Source organism: Leptinotarsa decemlineata, unplaced genomic scaffold, assembly GCF_025532065.1.
Source record: "Leptinotarsa decemlineata unplaced genomic scaffold, Ldec_3_MD MMD2_P_RNA_scaffold_6, whole genome shotgun sequence".
NCBI classification, from domain to species: Eukaryota; Metazoa; Arthropoda; class Insecta; order Coleoptera; family Chrysomelidae; genus Leptinotarsa; species Leptinotarsa decemlineata.
In genome coordinates, this window is record NW_027412533.1 from 2,575,215 (window position 1) to 2,597,633 (window position 22,419).

Below are 22,419 nucleotides of genomic sequence, written 5' to 3' on the forward strand. Positions count from 1 at the left end.
TATAGAAAAATAATAAATCTTATTAAACGTTTAATCCTAGATTCACTTTTTCAGGTTTTCTGTATATTATTGATAACTTTCAAATGCCTTTCCACAGGATAAAAGTACTCCTTTAAATAAATTTTGGCAAACATGTGTTATCTGGATTTCACCATAAAAACTTTATAAAGCATTGTGAAACTTATTGATGACATAATTTTAAATATCACAATCTTTGAGGTGGTAAGGAATACTCACAACAAATCACAACTGTTAGGAAATTAGCAAAAGTTCAGGATACTAGCAAGATTTTGAAATTAAAGTATAGTAATGGTGACTTATGAGACCAAGTCCTTTTGAAAAAAATATATATGACCTAATCAAAATCATATAATAAAATCAATTATTATGAGAAATTATCCAAAAACGTGTAACTGTCACATTTGAAAAATTCTTTACTGCTCATAAAAATCCCATAGGTATTAGAAAGTTATTTCTTTTGTTCGTAATTTTGTACATTAGATGCATTTGTAAAAGTTTCATTTTACTCAAGTCTTCAATTACCCAAGTCTGATTACCCGCGTGAATGAAATAGATCTATTTCCATTCATAAAAGTGTTTCTGTAATGTTTCTGTGATTTGAACAATGTAGCCACACCCTCTAACCATCCATAGGATATTAAAAAATCATTAGGATAAAGTTAAGTTTCATTTTCTTCGAGTCACAATAAGTCCTTTTGTCTAATATTTTACGGACATTTCACATTACTGTGTTTCTAGAAATTTTCTGTCGGGCTACAATCTCCATAATATGAATAGAAAGGTGATAAAATAGAATATTTTAGAAAATGCATTTCTACAAGTCGTGTAACTGTGCTTAGTCGCGAGGACCAGTGCCGCAAGGTGGCGCAGTAAAATTCGAGGAAAACAAAGAAAATATCAACATTTGATTTTGTGGTAAAATTTTCAACAACATTAGTTTGTTGGTTTCAATTTTTTTTCAAAATACCTGTTGTTAAAATAATGTGGGTGGAAATATTTTATTTTGGAGATGATACTGTAATGTTACGTTTTATTTATAGAGTGAAATCATCAATGTTGTAGTATTTACTATAAACATACATTAATTTGTATATTAGTTTTTGATTCTGAGTATAATTTTCCATTTCCTTGCTGATTTTGGATCTTAGGAAAAACTGTGCGTGGACACATTTTCTGATACCTACATAATTATCCACAAGCTTTTAGAACAATGCCTTCGGCTTTACTTTCACTAGTTATCACTAAAACCAAAACACCCAGAAGACTATCCCTTATTTTCCCTCTGCGGTTACAACTTTTTTAGTGTTTTCCAGGGTATTTACAAAATAACTTTAAAATCATAACCTTGATGCTCATGCTTTGAAGAAACATGTACTAATCATTCAACAATTCAATCAATATATTTTGAGGTTACCTTAATACTTATATTGTAAGTGAACCAGTCAATTTATCAAGGTATGCATAACTCGATTTGATAGCAGAACTTCAGTATTAGTTGAAATGTTAGCCAAACTAAACAATCAATAGACACAGTATTACTATCAACTGATTCTATTAAACGCTAGTTTCAACTAAAACATAAATTAATTAAAAAAAACTTATGATACTGAAGATATATCACTACATAAAAATCTGGAATGAATTAAACATTCTATATACTCATTTTAAAATAACTATTAGGCAAGTAGTTTCACCTACTTGGCAATAAATAGAAGGCAGTAAGTAGTTTCATTTGAATGTTTCTGGTTGGGTACAGGTTGATCACAATGTAATAACAATTGAAACAATCCTCAATTTGAAATTTATAGAATAAAAGAAGTTCTGGTGAGGACATATAACTATAAAATATTAAATGCCAATTATTCCTCTCATGTATTGTAATTGTAAGAACATTCATATGATTAGAAATTTGTATTTCTCAAACAAATTAAATCAATTACTCACTTCTGGTTGTATTAAAGAAGCAGAGAATATATAATATCTGTTTTTTCTTGTTAAAGATTATTGGCCATTGATCAACATGAGAATTATTGAGCTAGATAGTATTTTTATATTTATCCGGCCTGGTTACCGTCGTAAATACTGACAATACTGCATCACAAATGAAAGTCTTCCGTATTACATCAACATTTTGCATGCACTCATGGAGAACCAAGTTCCCAAAGAACATAATTCAGTTTTGACATGAATTAAGACAAACTACAGATCTACCAGCGAAGCTTTTGTGCATATCATTTGGGTCAGTCCCAATTGTGAGTCGGTGCATACACAGGTTCTAGATCTTTTGAAAACCTGTCACAGTTGAAAAAATACTGCACATATTGAAACAGTTCAGAAAAAACAAAATGATAACTGTAAAAGGAATGTAGGAAATGTGAGCACAGATATAACCTTGTGAATGAAGAAGGAAATACATCTTAGAGGATAAAAAATGTTCACATACAAGTGTTTCCTAATAAAAGGCTAAAATCAAACACTTAAGATATGGTGATACTGCTTGAAATGTATAAACTTTTTTGAAAATTCCTGAGGGAATTTATGAATAACCAAAGAATGTAAGCTTTCATGCAGTTTTATTATTAGGATTTTCTGGAGAGTGTACATCAGGTACTAAAAACAATGCACCTTTCTATGGCTGCTTGCACATATTAGGTGAAATTTTGAGATATGCTCATGCACTGCTACCTGAAGTGGGCATAAACCCCTGTAGTAATGTTTCTTTTTCGGGAATGAGCGCAATTTTCAAAGTCAAAAATATTATTCATCACAAGATGTGGAATAGAAATGGTTTATAATGAAATCAAGACAACAAAACTTCAAAGTGAAAAAAAATCGTTTCATTCCATTGTTGTCAAAGTATAGCTTTTTATGATCTATATAAGGTAGCCGGGCGGTTCGACATGGGTGTTTTGTTCACTGAGTCAATCGTCCGATGTGTTACTCAGTGGTTCAAACCGCAGCTATCGTCCAACCCTTGTTAGGAATCACACGTAGGGGTACGATAGGTGGTTAGATTAATATGGGGATTCTGGGCTGAACAGTCACTACACTGCGACCTTTGCAGTGTAGTGTGCACGATAGGTGGTTAACAGAAAAAAACATATTTTAAACACATATATTGTGTAGCAAATTGTTGAATTAATCCAGTGGGGTGTAGTAGTGTACTGAGAGACATGAAATTTTAGCAAACTTCACAATTGCCAGTAACAACCTTGCTTTCATAGTCAGAGACAACCTTACCAGCGAAATTTTCCACGTTTGTTGGCTGTGGTCTGCAGGTTATGAAAACGTATGTTTTGTCTACAACTGTGGCAGACATTATCAAGAATATTGAGACAACGGACACAGTTCTCAAGTTGTTCTCAAAGAGCATGAGCATGGAAATCAGAGGAGTGTAGCAGTGAGCTGAAAAAATGAAAAGTAAACATCACAATTGTGTAGCCAATAACAAATCTGCTTTCGTAGCCAGAGAAAACCTCTCCAAAACAATTTTCCAGGTTTGTAGGTCGTTTTCTGCAAGTTATTGTAGATGGTATTTCATATCAAGAGTAATGAGAAAACAGACACAGTGCTCTAGTTGTCCTCATATAGCATTCTACATCATTCGAAGTTCGAGACAACAGCTTTATTGGACTTCTGGCAGAATCTTTCAGGATTGGCTCACTCCAAGGCGTTTATTCACCCTTCGAAGCTTGATACCAAACAGTTGTTGGACTACAGTAGGGATGAACTACGATGTCTAACAGGCCTTCTTACAGGTTACTGTCATTTGAATCATCATATGCAGAGATTCGGAATGTCGGAAGACAGTATGTGTCGCCTTTGTTTGGAAAATGATGAAATATCAGAGCACATACTTTGTGCCTGCCCCGCTGGGGACCGAATGAGCTTTTTAGAATTCGGCAGAGCCGTACTCTTACCATCTGACCTGAAAGACCACTCACCTTACAAACTACTCGGCTTCGTTAAGAAGCTGGGTCTATTTCATCGAGTGTGAATAGGTGTGAGTCACAATAAACCCTTACGGGTTGCGGTGGAGGGTCGAATACACCCACTCACTATGGACCTAACCTAACAGCTTTATTGCATCTGTGGTAGGCGTGGTTTCATTTCTATTTGTTGACTTAACGGGAATAATCGGTAATGAACAATACAAAAAGTTTTCAATACTGTATAGGATTGAGTGGAACCAATATTGAACAATACATTTTGATTCAATGTTCGCAGGAAACTCATTTATGAAATATAATTTTGAATTTACTGAGTTGAAAATAAACAACTTTTAGTAGTAAAATGAAACAAATATTTAGCAAAAAATCCAACACTTCAATATTATGTTTTCTCTGATTACTTTTCAGAATACTTCGTGATCCGACCGTACCTAACCTCGAAACGGTTCAACAATTTCATATTTAGTTACATAAGTCTTAACCTACTTGCTCGTCAGATAGGAAAACATCGAAAGGGGTAAATCAAAGGAGAAGGAGGAGGCAGAGGAGATGGAGGTTCAGTTAAGAGAATCCCGACGGGAGAGATGCGTACGTCTCGTTTCCGACGCGGGAGAGGGAGGGGAGCCGAGGTTAGCCGCCGAGGGTAGACTAGTACTAAAATACTTCGGTGTTAGGGGTGATTGCAAGTGCCTGTGTCTGATCACTTCACGCTCCACAGGATCTATGCCACAGTCCTGAAATAAAAATTAAATAAATATCATTATATTTGATTTGTACAATTTGGAACTTCTGGTGTAAAATTAATATGTTGAAAATACTTTTGCCTCACCAGAACAAAAATACTGTCTCTAAACGCACGTGTATTATTATATTGTTGGAACTCTTAGTTCTGTGAATATATACCAAAATTTCAAACTACTTCCATAAAACTTGTCCCCCTCAAATGCATACTTCTGTGTACGAGTAGACACAGAAATTCGATGAATTGAAGACCATTTCATCTACCTACTAGAAATGTATCCCCATTTATATATACTGTGTTATATCCGATTATTTTGAATAAACGCAAATGTTATTAAATTTGTAACAACAGAAATATCACCTTCGTAAACAGAATTTATTGTTATTTCGTTTAGAACAGATGTTATCCCAAAAATAACCAAAGTTGAACCACATTTTGAAATGAGAAACAAAAAAGTTTCAGATAATTATCAACTAATTTCAATATTAGCAAATTTGTCTGAGATTTATGAAAAAATTATGAAATGAAGTCACACAGAATCTGCCATATTAGATTCAATAACCATCTGAAATTAGATCAAAATTGTCATTGTGGATTAATATTAATCAGTTCTGTTAGAATCTATATTTCCGTTAACCAGCTATTGCCACCCTATGAACAAAACTCAAAAGTCGAAATTTGTGCGAGCTGAGGATTAACGGGATCTTACCTTTCAACGTGAGATTTATCAAGTTCAATGTTACACAGTGAAAATTGATCGCATTACAAACTGGCACATACTAAAGGAAACAAAACGATGTGGTTACTGCTTCAAACAACCTAAACTTTTGATGAACAACTGCTTTTATTTTGGAAATTCAATTTTGTGTGCATATTAAGAGTTATTATCGAAAGTCATATTTTATATTCCATTGTTCAACTCCGATATCTGCAATTTAATTATTCAAGATGTGGAACATTAGACCGTCACATCTAAATATGCAGATATGATATAAAATTTATTTACTGTGAAATATGAAGTGCCTGCATTTTCTTAGTTGTGAAATCGTAGGGACTTTTCAATAAGCAACAAGTGAACAATGTAAACTGTGAAACGGTCTAAAAATTTAAGAAATTGCTGATAACTATCCTTTGTTCAACTATCTCACTTCCAAGTACTGACTGCAAGCTATCATCCAAATGAAAGCTATCTCTGACTAGATGCAAACGTTAGCTGTCTTGTTTTCGTTTTTTACTTGAAGAAGAAAAAGATGCTATATGAAAGTATGTGTTTTATCACGTATTTTGTTGATGACACATGCAATTCATTCATTGTCTCAATGATAATATACACCCTTTTGAAAACCTAGAAACATAGCATTTGGTTACAGAAGTGGGATAACTGGTACTGCAGAAAAAATACAGTCAGTGTTTGAATACCAGTAAGTTACTGGGGTGATAATGGGTCCCAACTCATTTGGAATATAGAAGAGACTGACCCACATGGTGCCAATTATTCACTAATAGAGTAACATGAGTATACTCTGATTCAGATATAGTTTTAGAATAGTAAAACATCATCTCAATGAATTTGTTTGTTTTCCAAATAAAATACAACCCTGGCATTCAAAAATTTGTGTTTGCAGTTTATTCTTGTAATAATAAGCGTTTACATTCCCGTGGGATTCTACTCCAATGTTTATGGTTTAAAAATATTTGTGATGGACATACCTGAAGAGATATTTCCTGGTCTCAGGATTCCGTGCTTTTACTCTTCCGACCTCTAAGGGACCCTACAATTGATTTCAAAGCTGCTCCAATACTGCTGCCAGGCGTGCTTAAATTCGTATTACTACCACCCATTCCTTGAGGGTGTGCGTCCAAGCATTTCTGATACCTCAGCTGAAATGTTGACAAAATAGAAAATTTTCATCAGAAAAAAGCATTACAAGTAGAACATTGAAATATATTTGAAAAAAAAGATATTGCATAGAAAGTTAACAAATCAACAAATTTATAAAATACTTTCTCACCTTGCAAGCTGCTTCAATAGTTTTACATAAAGCGCCCGAAGACGGTTCACAATAAAAAACATGAGACACGAAAGTGTCCTGTGCAGTGTGCATGATGAAAGCACAGTGTTTTATTACTTTTCCTATTCCAAGAAAAGATAGATATCTAACTCTACATTCTGCTAGGAGACGGTCGTCCTGTGGAAAAAAAGATTCACAAATATCAGGTAATCCTTCGATCAGTCAAAATATACTTTATTGTCTTAAGAGGATAAAACATGAAACGACAAATTACAAATTGCAAACAGCACACTGCAAATTCAGTAATTATGATAAAATCACGATTAAAATCATACTCACAGAAAACTTAAAAAAGAAAAAAACATTATCAAAACTCTCACAGAGCTTGGCTTAAGGGTTTTAAGCTGGCAAAGTGTAGGACTCAATTTTAAGCGGGTTTGAGGCTGATTTTCGTCACGATGCATATAAATTTATGAGTTAAGCGAGCTTAAGGTCAAAGCCAGTCTTAATACAATATGGAGATTTCTACAAGAATCTTTGACACCATTTGCATTACAAATAGAAAATAAATAAGCTTTCACAGAGTTAAAGCCCAACAGTAATCTTACTATGTGATACCAAAGATGTCTTGCTCTCAAATCAGAGACATCTTAGGACATTAAATTTCAACAAAACATCAATTAATACTTCCTGAAATTAATTCATTTTCTACAATAGCATCATTTATGGGAAGTTCATCAAGCAAGCATTCAAATGAAATAATGTTCAGTTATGAAACGTTTAATGATAATACACTAACTGACCATTATCAATATCAGCGAATGAAATTAACATATCTCAGATAGATTTTTGATATGCAACAAAAATAGAATAGGAACTAAACATGAAACCTAGTCATGCCAGTTTTTTTCTCTTTGATAGTCACTTTCACAGACTATATCTTACAAATACTTTCATAGGACCAAATACAATGCTCCAATGCTCCTATGAAAGTGTATAATATATTTACTTACTTACCATTAGATGAAATAAACATAATTACGATTACTCACACTTGGATGATGAATGCTTATCATAGAAGGTGCTATCGATATATTAACAGGCTGCCACTGTTCCACGGGTACACTAGAAACGAGCCTCTCTATAGATTCATTGAGAATGTCCATGCCAGTAGCACTGGAGACCTGCGTGCTACCAAGATACTGGGCTCGGAGTATTTTCTTTGGTTCTTCCATTGGCGTCGGAAATGACTGAGCTGTGAAATGAAACGTCTGATGCAACAGAAAAACAAAAGAGTATGCTAAAATAGAACCAGCCACAGTAATCAAAGAGTTGAGAACGGAAAAATAGTCGATTCATATTCTGCCAATAGGTGTCGAAGTTTAGACGTAACTTCATTGAGGGGAAAGTCGACTTTGAGGAAAAATTCAGAATACGCAAGGGAAAAGAAACTGGAATGATACAAGTAATTGAAGTGTGTCACAAATACCCAACCTGACCTACGATTCATGACTTATTATAACTTAGAACTCTCTGACCTACTTCGAATACCTATACATCATTGCATTTTGAAAGCTCTAAGGCATAGGAAATCACTTGCAACAGGTTTCATATGAAAATCCAATATAAATGAAACTTTAATAAAAAAAACCCTAGAAGAAACTGGCTTAGTTGACAGTTGAAGTGGTAATAAATTGAATAGGTGAAATACTATAAGATATGTGTTTGATATGTTTTTGTATATAATATTCGGTATGCTAAACATGATTTTATTAAATAAGTTGAAGTTCATAAAGTAATTATTAGCATGTAAAATGGTACCTCATTTCGCTTTTGATTAAGTTCATGTGATTGCATAACGAATTAAATAACTTTCCTTTAGTAAACGCCTGAAGTTCCAAAGTTATAAAGAATATAATGAACTCTTTTACTGACATAATGGCTCTATAAAGTGTAATCAACAAGTCATCAAAGAAATGGAATGTTACGTGTCAAAGAACCTCAATACACATTGGTCATATACTTACAAGCAAATATTTGAGAATTTCTAGTAGGACGTCTGTGTTCGGTTGGGAGATTATTTGGTCTGGTAGCGAGAGGTTTTCCATTTATGTCTATGGCTTTTCCCAGGTTCTGCTGCAAACTCCTTTCTATCATTATCTTCTTGCAAATATCCCTCAGAGTATTGGCGATGGTTCGTGCGGGCATGTCGCATCTGAAGACGTGGCACATGTGTTTGCGTGTCATTCGATCTCTTGCCACGTAAGCAAAATCCCTATAAGGAACAAAAAGGCGTTATTCAAATAATAATTTCGGAATAAAAAAAGACAGTTGAAGCAAACTCTAAAACTATCCAGATGTCTTATGAAAAACATTTACCTTTCTCTGTTCATTCCAAGCAGCAAAAATAAAAGAGGATAATGAAATTTTTTGAGTTTGAAATGAAGAAAATTTCATGATTTAGAAAAATCGACAAATGAGTTGTTCGGAAAATAACGAAAATTTTTAAATTTCACGGGTTTGGAAAGTGCGATTGTCAATTTTCATTATTATGTTGGTATACATGCCTCCAAAGTATGATAACATTTTCAGCTATATTCTATGTTTACTTTGTCAGACAAGTTTTTGAGATCTCGGCAATTTTCGTTTGTTAAAACAAACGGGTCAAAGAACTTGTATTAAATTTTGCGTGTAACAAATTGTGTGAAATACTTTGATTAAAACATGAGTTTACGAGTGGTCCAAAGGTTAGTCCAAAGTGAATGGGTCTATTCGACCTTCCAACGTACAAGTGGTATAAGCTTTTCCAAGATGGCAATAAAGACGTTGAAGATGATGAATACCCCGGACGCTCCAGCTCATCCGCAACCAATGAAAACAAGGAAAAGTGAAATAATTGGTTATGAGCCATCGTCGAATCATAATAAGAGCAGTCACTGATGATGTTGGCATATCGACTGGCTCATGCCTTGAAGTGGTATGAATGATTGTTCTGAAGTTGTTAAGTTTTGAACAAAAACAACGGCGCATGGAAGTTGATCAAAAAGTCACTAAATAAAGTATACAACAATGCAGAATAACTGAAACGTATTGAAACAGGTGACAGAACATGGGTTTACAGATATGACTTCAAAACTATGGCTCAATCGTCCTAGTGGAGGAATTTTGGCTTACCAAGACCGAAAAAGGATCGACAAGTTCGGACAAACGTGAAGTGCATCATGAATCCTTGCCAAGGGTCAAACAGTCAATGAGGAGTTCCTACAAATTCAACGCCGTTTGTGTGAAGCAAACAATTCACGGCTCTTGCAGCACGATAATACACCTACTTACACTTCACACAATATGGTAATGTTGCTTCAGCTTTAATATTCGACAAACATGGATCCTTGTGACTTTTTCCTATTCGCACAAATGAAGAGAACCTTAAAAGGCCACCGATTTTTTGGGAGCTACAAGCTCCCAAAAATCGAGTTTGAGAAGTGTTTCCAAGATTGGAAGAAGCACAGACACAAGTGCGTGATATCAAAAGGGGACTATTTTTAAATCGATAACATTATAGTAAAAGAATGAATAATTTTTTTTTACAAACGAAGATTCTGTTATTTTTTGAACATACTTTGTGAAATCAAGATCTGATACTGAATTCGACAAAAATAACAAAACAACTACATCAATATTGATCACTGAAAATAACTATGAACCTAGCAAAACTACAGTTAATCAAAATATTTCAACTTTTCTATCATAAAATTTCTAATACGGTTCCAGCAATTTCTACATCTATATTCTTTATTAGGTTAGTTTATGTATCAAACACTCTTCATAGAGTATTGCAGTGGCAATGACGTCAAGATCATTGTAAAGCAGACAGTTCTAACCTTCCGTTATCTCTTCCCACTCCCCATACTCTGATCGTGTGAATCGGCTGGGTATTCAAAACAGTCAAATTCTCTGGATCAAACAACTTGAGAGCACCTTCATCCAAATCCATAAACAGATCCTTGCCCTGCAACCATAACAATAATGGATCATTACAGTTTTCTATATGAATGCTGCTTGAAATATGATTCCACAAAATATCTTTATACAATAGTAGCAACAGACAATCAAAATAAAGCCAATAAGTATCAGTATATTTTTCTTGAAAAAGCCCAGGCTGGTGGTACAACACTATCACAGAAAACAGTGAGATCAACTCTAAATAATAACAAGATCAAGTATAAAACAATATACAAGACAACATTTTGTCGTTTTGAATTTATCTATTATTTTCTTTTTTTGTATAAAAAATAATTTCTTTTGATTTCTTATGGCACCAAATCATGAATGAATGAATATTATATAAATGATTTTTGTTAATGACCTACTAATATTTGCAAAATTTTGATTTCTTGTATTATGGATAATAGAGTAAGTTGAGTATACTCAAATTTATTATTATTATAAATAAATATATTAAATATTATAACAAAGTAATTTTAAAATATTGATTTTTCCACTATATTTAAAAGATATATCTGAAACCATTTATTTAGTATCTTTTTTTTTCAATACATTTCATTAACACCTCTTCATCCTGATATTACAAAATTGTGACTGCACAAGTGAATATAATATTTAAACAGCCAATTACTTAAAGTTTTCTTTAATACTTCGAATATTAGAAGTAGATAACTCAATTCACCAGATTTTTGATATGATGTGAATCCCAGCTCATTGAGTGTTTATCAATCATGATGCCTAATTATTTGATACAATCAGTTTCAAACATTAATGAAGTGAATGACAAATATTTATTTTTTTAAATAAAACATTAATAAATTATTATGAAACCAAGTATTATTTTATTAAATTTATTTCAACTATCTGTTTCAATTCAAACAATCAAAAGTAAAACCGGTTATGTAGAATAAATCCAAAACAAACACCTTTCACACACTTGGAACTGCAACTCTCTTGTCAACGCGACAAGAAGTAGACTAAATACTACACCTTCATCTCCTGAAGACGCCAACTATATTAATGAAACGTGCGTAGAGAAGAGTATCAGTTCAGATATTTGGGAACAGTGCTTGTTTTGAATTTAAACCAAGTTTGTATATGATATCAGCGTCATCTGCAAAGCAATGAATTTTACAAAAATAAGTACAAACTACCTCTATTGTTTTAAGTTTTGACACACTACTTATAACATATTATGGGTGTCATGCAAACGTTCTTACATCGCCCCATCTTCCGACGACATCTAGTAAGTCGTTCTTTCCTAGAGACAGATCTACAATGCACTTATTTACAGCTTTACTGCTACGTTCAGGAGTCAGATCTTCCTCGGATATCTCAACCCATCCGAGTGATCTGACGGCGAACCTGATTGGACGTTCTTTTACTTCTTGGTCGGGTTTCGAAGGAAAACTCCTCCTCCTGAAAACAAATCACTGAAAACAACAATCTATAGAATATTTGTGCCCACTTTGGGCGCCAAATTACATACATGGATGTGTCATTATAGAATGCTTAATCCATTAATGCTTATGATTGGAAATATAATAATGGTACTAATCTTATCTAAATAATAAAAAACATGAATGTTATCATTAAACTTACTGCTATTCTAATCTAAAAATGTGAAGAACAAAAATACACATAGAATCACAATGTGGAGCAAAATTTGAAGTTAAGTTTGGTTTTAATAGTTCTGCTTGGCCATCATGAACGCACAGAGGGAAAAAAGCATGTTTCACCTCAAGGAACTTTTCAAAAATATTAAATCTTTTTCCGCGAGAAGCGAAAAAAAAAAGATTAATCATACTACTACTTTTAGGAATGTCTCCTCATTAGTGACGCATCTAACTATATATAAAAATTCTCACTTTCATTCTCGCATATGAATATTCCCTTGTTGAAAATGTCACTTACTTTAAAGCTATATCTTCCTTTCTTTTCCTGTCGTCGCTTTCCAAGTCTAGCGCTGAACTGGTACTACTTCTAGTAACCGACATGCAATTCTCGAAAGACGAAATTAGATCGTTCTCCTTGAAATTGCATTTCGAGTCAGACTTCTCTATTTTAGTTTCAACGACTGGTATTTCCCTCTGGATAGTTCCACTTTTGATGTGCCAGTAGTATGGACCATCATTATCTGTGAATACGTCAAAATAATGAAAATGAGAATTTCATTAAGAAGTTATAAAATACAGTAGAATCCGGTTATAACGACCTTCAAGGGATCGGATATACCTAATATGTTGTACTAACCTGACGACGCACAAAACGGCAAGATTATTTCTCAAGTATAGTGTATATGAAGTCAATTCGAACGGCATGAAAACTAAATAGTTAGCGAATGTCGGCGGTTTCTTTGTATGGCATGGTTCAATTTTTTTTTATTATTTTTTTTTTTCATAAACCTACACGATTTTTTTAGTAGTAAAGAGTACATTAGTTCGTTAGTCTTTTACTTAGCTGTTCAGATATCATCGACAAACGGGTAATGTTCAAAGTCCTAGATTGTTATGGGTAACTGATGCCTGTCAATAGCTCTCGCCCAAATGCTCAGCGGTTCGTCGTCTTCTTCTTTAAAATCATCTGCGTTTGAATTTATGCTACATTCTACATTGCTTCGCACAAAACCAGCGTGTTTGTAACAGTTGAAAATTGTCCCCTGCTTGAGTTGATTCCAGGCATCTTGAATCATTAGAATACTATCAAGAACAGTGATCTTCAGGTCCGGGATTAATTTAAAAAACAGCCCGGTCTCATCTGCATTGAAAATTTCATCATGTCTAAATTGCGCAGGTAGACTTGGCCAAACTTTTTCTAACCAATCAATCACATCACTCTGTTGAACTGACTCGCCAGCAATCTTACCACTGACGATGTTGTGTCTTACTTTGAAATGGTTTATCTAACTCATGGAGCATGTAAAATTTTGCATGTCTAACTGTCTATTCAAAAAAGGTTGCTTTCTCTTGTAGCAGAGGTCCATTAACGGCTATACCCCGGTCGCACCGAAGCTTGAACCACTGTAACAATGCCTTATGTAACTGCCCATGAATAGAAGTCCTTACACGTTTGCATTGGCATTAAACAGCAGCTCGATTTTCATTCCTTAGTTGTGGATATTTGTAGAATGAGATACGCCAAACTCCTGTGCGAGGGCTACGATTGATTCAGCGGCTTTTATTCGGTGTAGTATTGCACTTTTTTCTTCAACTGTATTGGTATTGGTGCGTAGGTTGTGTAAACAAAACATTGCGCGATGTTTTAACCGGACGTATATTATCAAAAATGGTCGCTAAAAGCAGTTGGTCCCTTAAACCGGAGTCGCACTACACGATTATATTTTCTTAATACCTAAGTATGAAACTCAAGTTGAGTAAACATTATCGTCAGTAAAAACGGTTAATTGTTGAAAGCGAAGTCGTTATATAATAATTCTGTATGTTTATTTTATCAGAATGATTATGCCAACATACCTTCATGCTTTTCCCACCCAGGGGGCAATTCGTTCTGGCTGTCCCATTCTTTTTCTGGACTATTCAATTTATCTAAATCATCGTGAGATTTTGGGCTACATTTTTTCATGGGTATAGCGTATAGGTCATTGGTTACATTTCCAACGATGTGTTTGATGCCATTATCCTCTTTTGTTAACACTCGCTTCTCACATAAACTAAAAAACAGATATCAGTATCAAATCTGGAAAATCAATAGTGATTCTGTTTCAAAATAAGCACCTAGTAGGGTAAACATTGGAGTTACTAGACACACATCAGTGAAACATTTCTGAAGTCATATCAAAATAAAAATGTATTTATCCTATGACATAATCTACGCCGTCACCGATTTGTTATATCTGCAAAGGTTTTAATACACACAAATTTTTGAAATTTTTCAAAACATGGTTGGTTTTTGTCATAAGTTTTTTACAATTTTAGTTATTTGTATCTCGAAAACGAATGATTTTTCGATAAACATTTTATAGGAAAAAGTTGTTTATTTTGACGAGATCCACAACATACTTAGTTTTTGTGATGTTCTCAGCAACTTCACTTAGCGCCCTAAGAGCCAAGTAATATGCATCGATAAAGAAAATTGTAATTATTGTTTTGTATTGTAATTGTAATGATTATATATCAAAGGTTTATTAGGGCACTCAGTAGTACATCGCTTGAGTATTTCAACGTACTTATGTTACACTCTGTATAGAGAAAATTCAAAACACTGTAACACAAGTGTTGGGTTAATTCTGTAATTATGTCAATTGGACATTGAGATCCGAAAGAAAACGTTTTCATGTTCCCCAATTTTACGACACATCCGCGAATATTTGCTACTCAATTTACAACTGATACAATTTCCTCGACTACATAGTTTACCCTACTATTTGCCTCTATCCATATAAAATACGTAATACTCAAAATAAAACATTTTGCTTTTGACTACTAAAGCTTTGGATGCAATGCGAAACTGCTACCGAATTAATGAATTCAAAAAGATTCACATAATTTACATACTTTTCCCAGTCAGTAGAACTTTCACTCTTGCCTTTATCAGACATCGAATTGCCATTCCATTCATTACCCCTACAACAAACAATAGGAACTACCGTTTGGGAAAGTTTTCAATATGTTTTCCATTTGATTTGTTCAACGGCGTAATTGTGCCGGTGTAGAATAATGAAAAAATCTGTCAATTGACACTTTTGAAGTCAGAACTACCAAAAAAAAAATAGTTGAAGTTTTTCCAGGCGTCAATCTGTCAACAGACAGATTTCAAAAGTATCAATTGTTAAATTTGAAGGTATGAATTTACACTTTTTATTTCTACATTGCCGTAATTGCTTGAAATCTGTCAATTGCACTGGCACCATTATGTCATCGTATATTGCATTGTGAAACAGATAAGCAAATTAAGTGGAAAAAAATCCTATTAGGAACGTTTCGTGAACAATTATAATTGAAATTTAAAAAGTTTGATAAGAATAGGATTATGTTCTTTGAACCCATTGAGCTTTTATAATTTCCACGTCAGGTTTTGAATAAAGAAAAAGAGAATATGTCACAAATATTACCCGTAAATGACATAGATATACTGAAAACTCTTAAACTATAATATACAAAGAAATAAATCCACACCCCAAAATCATAAACCTATAAATTATGATTCCATTATCCTCTGAACGGTCTTCAACTCCGTAGGTCATAAACCTGTGAACTTTATATAAGCCCAAAAACCCGAAAACAATAACATCAATAGCACAAATCTACATACCCCTACCCAAAAATCTATACGATCTATTTTAAAATGTTATTTTTTCCCTGATCACTAAATATTGACAGTCTAACTGTCTAAGCATAGCGCCTCAACTTCCTTCATAACACAAAATATAAACCCTTTACTAATACTATACCTATCTAAATTTCTCAAACCACAAATTCACATACCGACAATGCTTAAGAGAACTGAAACACTATTAAAACATAAACCAAATACAACCTTTACTCAAAGGCGTCTAAATTCATAAATTTACAATCTACTAACTTTTCCGAAATCTACAAAACACAGTCTGAAGATGGATTTCCACCAAACGGGCAGAACCACAACAAACAGCAACTGTATGGATTTTGATAAAACAAAAACTTGAGTTGTCAAAATAAAAAACATTTTGCAGAAATGTGAGAGTGTATTGATATGTTTAGGTAATAAATAAAGTTATGTTCACTCTGTTCATTAATAGGTATAAATGCATAAATTTTATCATCACTTTGAAATAAATGTGACGACGTATTTTCATTTGAACAAACATTTAAAACTATAGCGATTCTAAGCCGGCTATGCATTTTCCATATCTAATGATGTCATACCCAAACTGAGGATGTTTTCTGAAGTATAGGATTTTTGAAGACATTTTTTGACAATAAAAAAATGAAAGAGCCCATTGTGCGAAGTTAATAAGTTTATTGTTTATTGATTTGAAAACTGCTTGGTTCAAGATTTAATGGGTAGAGTGTATAGGTTAATTTATGGAGTTAAGATTTGAGTGTGGTCATAAAAGCTCAAGGATTCAGATTCTATAGCCAAAAATGATATAGAAAACATAGGAGTAAATATATCCTGATAATTTTTTGTAGTCATTGAGTTATTAAAACCGTCGAATCCTACCTTCTGTTATCAACATAGTTCTGGGTCAGAGGACCCGTACTGATGTCCACTCCCATGGATCCTATATCGAGAGCGGCATAAGCTTTCCTACTGGCATTGCTCGTTATGGGTCCTTTCACCCCGTGACCCATATTGCAGATATCGTCGAGTTCTTGATAAATGTCTTCGTATATATTTTCCGTATTAGAGTTTAGAGCATCGTCAAGACGGCTTGACGGTCCCAGATGATAGTTGGGATTTTCGTAACTCAGGAGGCCATTTTCTGGAAAACGAACATATGAATAGAGTATACAGAATGATGCGACGGAAGCGAAAATGTGTTTTCGGTTTTATGGCGTGGTTTCTCCGTGGTAATAATTGAAATTAGGTTTAGTGCCAGCCACATTTTCCAGTCTCGACGATTTTTCTAAACACAGAAGAGGAGGAGGCTACATTTATGATTCTTACTGCTTAAAACTTTTTAGGGGAACTATTTCTGTTTTAATCATTTTCATTAATTTTGCAACATTTAGGTTGGATTCATGCAGCAGTATAAAGTCGTATGTCACAAATTTTATGTCATAAAAACAAAGTTACAACTTTTCGTGAATGATATAATTAATATATCTATGTATTTCTTGTTAGTTTCAACGTTAATCTTAGTCCTCAATTATAAAATTTCTCTATTTTCGGTTTGTTAAACATTGTTTGATTTTAATGGGAAGTTCTGTATTCTTTGCGAATTAAAATAAATCACTGACCCAAATGTTGAAAAGTATCTTTCATTGTGTAAAAAGAAGAATAACAAAAAAGTAACCGGTATTCTTTTTATCATTATAAAGATACATGTTGACTTGCTAATTGAAACAAAAGTTTATAAACTGTAACATTATATTTGACAAAGTTCTAATTTAGTGAAGTTGGATTTTATAAAATCACATTAAATCTAATATATTTTAGTATCTGAAGGAACAATTTTTCATTGATTCAATTCACAAATCTGACAAAATATCATATATAGAATATTTTATCACCCCATATTGAAAGTCGTATATTTTCTCAGTGTTAGTGTTATATAACAAAATACGTTCATTAAACGGGATACAGTGTGACTTTGTCATTTGCATCTATCTATGTGCATAAAAAACATAATCTCAGTTTTGATTGAACTTATTTTGTGATTTTCTGATCGATTATAAGGGTGACTTTGTGAACGTGTTATTATTATACACCATAATAATTAAAAAGGATTCCCCAAAGCTTAGTTGAATAATTTGCCATGCAATGATGGTTGCGGTTTTATTTTTGAATAATGCATTGATTGCATCGGCGTAGATGCGGGAGTTCAAAGCCAGGAGGTAATAACATAATATGTATATAGAAATTTCGTGAGGATGAAATACGCAAATGCAGAATGTATAGAATGTTTCAAAATTTTTGTCCGTTTTTATGTCTTGTGTTTTTATAACTTCATATCTCAATCAATATTTATTTTACTGTGTCGTGGTGTTCATTTTTCCAAATTTTAATTTTTTGTCTCTTTTCAGCTTATTACTTACAATATGTCTTTGGCAAATTTTTATCTATGAAATTCAAATTGAACCAAAGCGCTGCCGATACTTCCCAAAAATTAAGCAGGCATTTGGCAATGATAGCGTTAAAAACGCACTGTTCTACATTGGTCTGTGAAGTTTCGTTCCGGAGATTTTAGCCTCGAAGAAGAGCCCCAAAGTAGTGGACCTAAAGTACTCATGACGCAGATTTGAGGATCCTGGTGGAGATTGACACATTACAAACGGTGCGTGGGATGGGTCGAGGTCTGTTCTCTTTTGCTTTTGCGCAACCCTAACGATTTTTTATTGAATCATGACGTGTGATGAAAAGTGGATCCTCTACGACCACAAGATACGTTCAAGACAGTGGTTGGACACCGATGAGTCACCCAGGCACTTCCCAACGGCGAAAACCCACCAAAAAATTACCATGCTTACTGTATGGTGTTATGTTTCACTATAACTTTCTGTAACCGAGCCAAACCATCACGGCAAAGTCCTATTATGAGGATCGACAGAAGAGATCCTATCCTGCTCCATCACAACGCCCGTCCGCACGTTTCACAAATCATCTTCTGTAAATTAGAAGAATTGAGCGTCAAAGTTCTGCCTCACCCTCATACTTCCCAGATTTTTCGCCAACCGACTACCATCTTTTCAAGCACGGCCTACGTCGATTTCATCGAATCCTGAGCATCCTATTTTTATGCTGACGAAATTAATCTACTTGTGTTACGTTGGCAAAAGTGCACTGATTCAAATGTCGCTTATTTCGATTACATTGAATAAGTAGGAGTATTCGCTGAGATATTACAGTTTAAAGTAATCTCATAAAAACGGACAAAACTTTTGAAACATCCTAACATAATCTTGATAACTTGACGAAATTCTTGGTTTCATATTTTATCTAAAATATGGAGTTCATTAATTTATGAATAAATAGCGCTTTTGGTTATTTCATTGAGTAGAAAATTTGACCTACACTGAATTGGACAAAAATGAAAAAAGTAGTTTCTTTGAAATCACATCATGTTGATTGGAACGGAGTCAATCCTTTATTATATTCATATTGCACTAGCATAAAAGCTCTTTTTTTGTAAAAATGGTGTTGCTTTTGTGATACGGTACCAAGCAATATTTGTAAACCATTATTTCTCTTATGAACCTATTCACCTATAATGTTTCAAAACAAAAATTGTGCCAGTGTTGCCAAGCTGATAGTGAATCAACCCACAGAAATTGTAGCGCCACGATTTGGTCGCCCCATCCTGGTTTAAATCTATTCTAAAGTGCATACAAGTATTTACATTTGAGAGCAAGCCGGTGCCACCTACGCATGAATTCCTTCAGACTTTTTTATCTTTTTGACTTTCTATCGTTTCTATCATTTTCCAAAATTGTGGCATTCGAAAAATATTTTGCGAGCGTAAAAATCAAGGAATAATTTTCACCAATAAAAAAATACATGCAAGTGAATATTATCATTTTTCACTAAATCTACTATTAAAATAAATTAACGATCATGTTTATTCATGTTTATTCATTCTAATATTGATTCTGATATTTTAGGTGGAAAATAATTTTCCTAAATCTCGTTCTTCAACTAAGGGGAGTATTCTCGGTATAGTGAAGAGTCAGGTTAACCAAACCTACACTTTTAATTTTTAATCGCGAGACTACTTTCAGCAATTTTGACATAAGTTTGCTGAAGAATTTTACTATTTTCAGGTATCACTACAAGAATCTTGTGTTTTATAAAGCTAGGCTTAATTTAATAGGGTGAATGACATAAATATTTAAAATGAGATGTATTTTTCCGCCGTGCTTAGTAAAGCTTGGCTTTGTTCGATATATAGAAAATATGGCCCTTTAACACTTTATATTTCAGATGAGAGGAAAATAATACAAAATTATAGTCACATATGGTGAGGAAATAAACTATGAAGACTCGAAGCCGTACCCAGTAAATAAACTAGACTGAGAAAGATACACTTCCTCATATGAAAACTTTTGTCCATTTTTTATTGGTTACTTTCATTAAATTCTTTATAAATCTAACTTTTCAATGTTTCAATAATTGTGTGAATCGTTCTACCTGTTTTTTTTTCGGCCGTGGTATGAAGGTTTCCATGCCTGACGTTTCGTCTATTTCTGCGGTAGACATTATCAAAGGCGATGTGGTAACTGTCGCAGTGCCGGACAAAAACAGTCCCCTACAAAAACCAAGGCCTGCTGCGAATATTAGGTTGAAATTCAAGAAATGTTTAGAAAAAATTCAAAATCACCATTGGTCTGGGCACCCTCTAAAATGGTGGAAAACCAAATTTCATAACAAATATTCAATATTATTAATCCTGTTGCTGAATAAAAAAATTACCATACAACCCAATTAAGATTATCCCCAGACCAGTACCTTGAATTTTGGGACGAGTCTACCCATTTGTCATGAACGGTATCACTAAACAAAATTGTTTTGAAGAAATGTATATCATTCAAATATTTTCCTTGAGCATAATTCTAACCTTCTTTCTTCATCTCCCGGTTCCCGAGTGTGAATGGTTTTTTTATTATTTTTTACAAGGCATCTCATAATATTTTCTCTAAGGATATTTAAGTTCAAACTAGCCGTTCGCAAGCATGAATGAGGATTATTACAAAAATATTGCAATATTCGCACACCATTTCTATTCTCACGATGTGGATTGCTTCTGTTTTTGAGCGTATGCCTCGACACCCAACCTGTTTCGTTAAAAACATAATATATACGGTTCACCGTACTGCTGCTCACTGGAAGTTTATCAGGATGTTTGTTATGAAATTATCTGGCAGCTTCTCTTGCCCAAAGAGCATTATCTCCGACAAGGCGCACAAGTTCAATTTCATCTCGCACACTTAGTTCTCTCATGATAAATCACTAATTACTATCGCTTCACAAAATATTTTTCTTACTAATCGGGCATAATATGACGTTACTGTTTCAATACAGCAGTAATAATACACAAAAATAGTCATTTGTTTACAGTGCCAAATGAAAAGAGCGCGATTTTGCATATCCAGACAGTGTTTCACGCCCAACTCACCAATATTTAAAAACCATTTTAGAGATGTGCAGTTACCATTGTCATGATACAATGTGAATGAATCATTAATATTGAATATTTTTTATGATATTTGGTATACCACCATTTGGGAGGGTGCCCAGTCCAATGGCGATTTTAATTTTTTTCTAAAAACATCGCAAATACGATTTCTTGTATTTTAACCTAAAAGGTTTGGGTTTTTGTAGAAAGAAAATAATATTTGGTCTCAAAGTACAATTTTTTGAGCTCTACAATTCAAATGAAGTTCTTCGAAAACCTGGCTACCAGGTCATATAATCCAATCGAGAGAAACCAAGCCACGCCCACTAGTAATAATATAAAACCATAGTCAAATACTAACATCGTAGTGAATGCGTCCGGAACATTGAGAACAAAAACTCGAGCACTAACCCGGGCCCTGCGACCGTTACTACATCGCCTTTGATGATGTCTACCGCAGTAGTAGACGAAACGTCAGGCATAAAAACCTGCAGACCACGACCAGAAAACCCGAAAATAGCTTTCACACAGTTATCTCTGGATGGGAAAGTTAACGTTTGAATAATTGCAGTATAGTGTGGTACTTGTAGTGTAAGTTAGGAAAGTGGAATAACAATAAATGACTAAAAGAATATGATGACATTAAATGTTTTAATCTTGAAAGTTATTTCTGACTATCTTGATATCTTTGGTTAGTTACAGGTGAATGCGAATTGTATACGCTTCAAGAGACAGAAACTATGGATACGTTTTTTTCCATTCGTATGCCACAGAAACAACGGAGAATCCAACACACAAATCTGCAAATAAGTATAATGTGATGTGTTTGAAACTGACACGTGTCGGAGAAGTTTTCACTCATGCTCGTGATCACTGCCACATGGTGTGATTGTGAATGGTGTGCGCGATCGTCAT

At 33.9% G+C, this 22,419-nt stretch overlaps 1 protein-coding gene across 6 annotated transcripts in view; it reads right to left on the reverse strand.

Moving 5' to 3' along the window:
- Nucleotides 1-4,029: 4,029 nt before the first annotated feature.
- Nucleotides 4,030-22,419, reverse strand: part of LOC111509589 (protein Fe65 homolog) — a 55,006-nt gene continuing 36,616 nt past the window's right edge. For 5 of the 6 annotated variants that reach the window (XM_074169794.1, XM_023165359.2, XM_074169793.1 and 2 more), the window contains 11 exons: nucleotides 16,893-17,154; nucleotides 15,245-15,313; nucleotides 14,204-14,400; nucleotides 12,645-12,867; nucleotides 11,951-12,149; nucleotides 10,607-10,734; nucleotides 8,753-9,000; nucleotides 7,778-7,980; nucleotides 6,726-6,902; nucleotides 6,424-6,594; nucleotides 4,030-4,705 (listed from right to left, as the gene is read on the reverse strand). In XM_074169794.1, the coding sequence (XP_074025895.1) occupies nucleotides 6,445-6,594; nucleotides 6,726-6,902; nucleotides 7,778-7,980; nucleotides 8,753-9,000; nucleotides 10,607-10,734; nucleotides 11,951-12,149; nucleotides 12,645-12,867; nucleotides 14,204-14,400; nucleotides 15,245-15,313; nucleotides 16,893-17,154 (1,856 nt within the window). In that variant the 3' untranslated portion in view covers nucleotides 4,030-4,705; nucleotides 6,424-6,444. The remainder of the gene's footprint in view (nucleotides 4,706-6,423; nucleotides 6,595-6,725; nucleotides 6,903-7,777; nucleotides 7,981-8,752; nucleotides 9,001-10,606; nucleotides 10,735-11,950; nucleotides 12,150-12,644; nucleotides 12,868-14,203; nucleotides 14,401-15,244; nucleotides 15,314-16,892; nucleotides 17,155-22,419) is intronic. The other variant, XM_074169792.1, reaches the window with a different exon arrangement.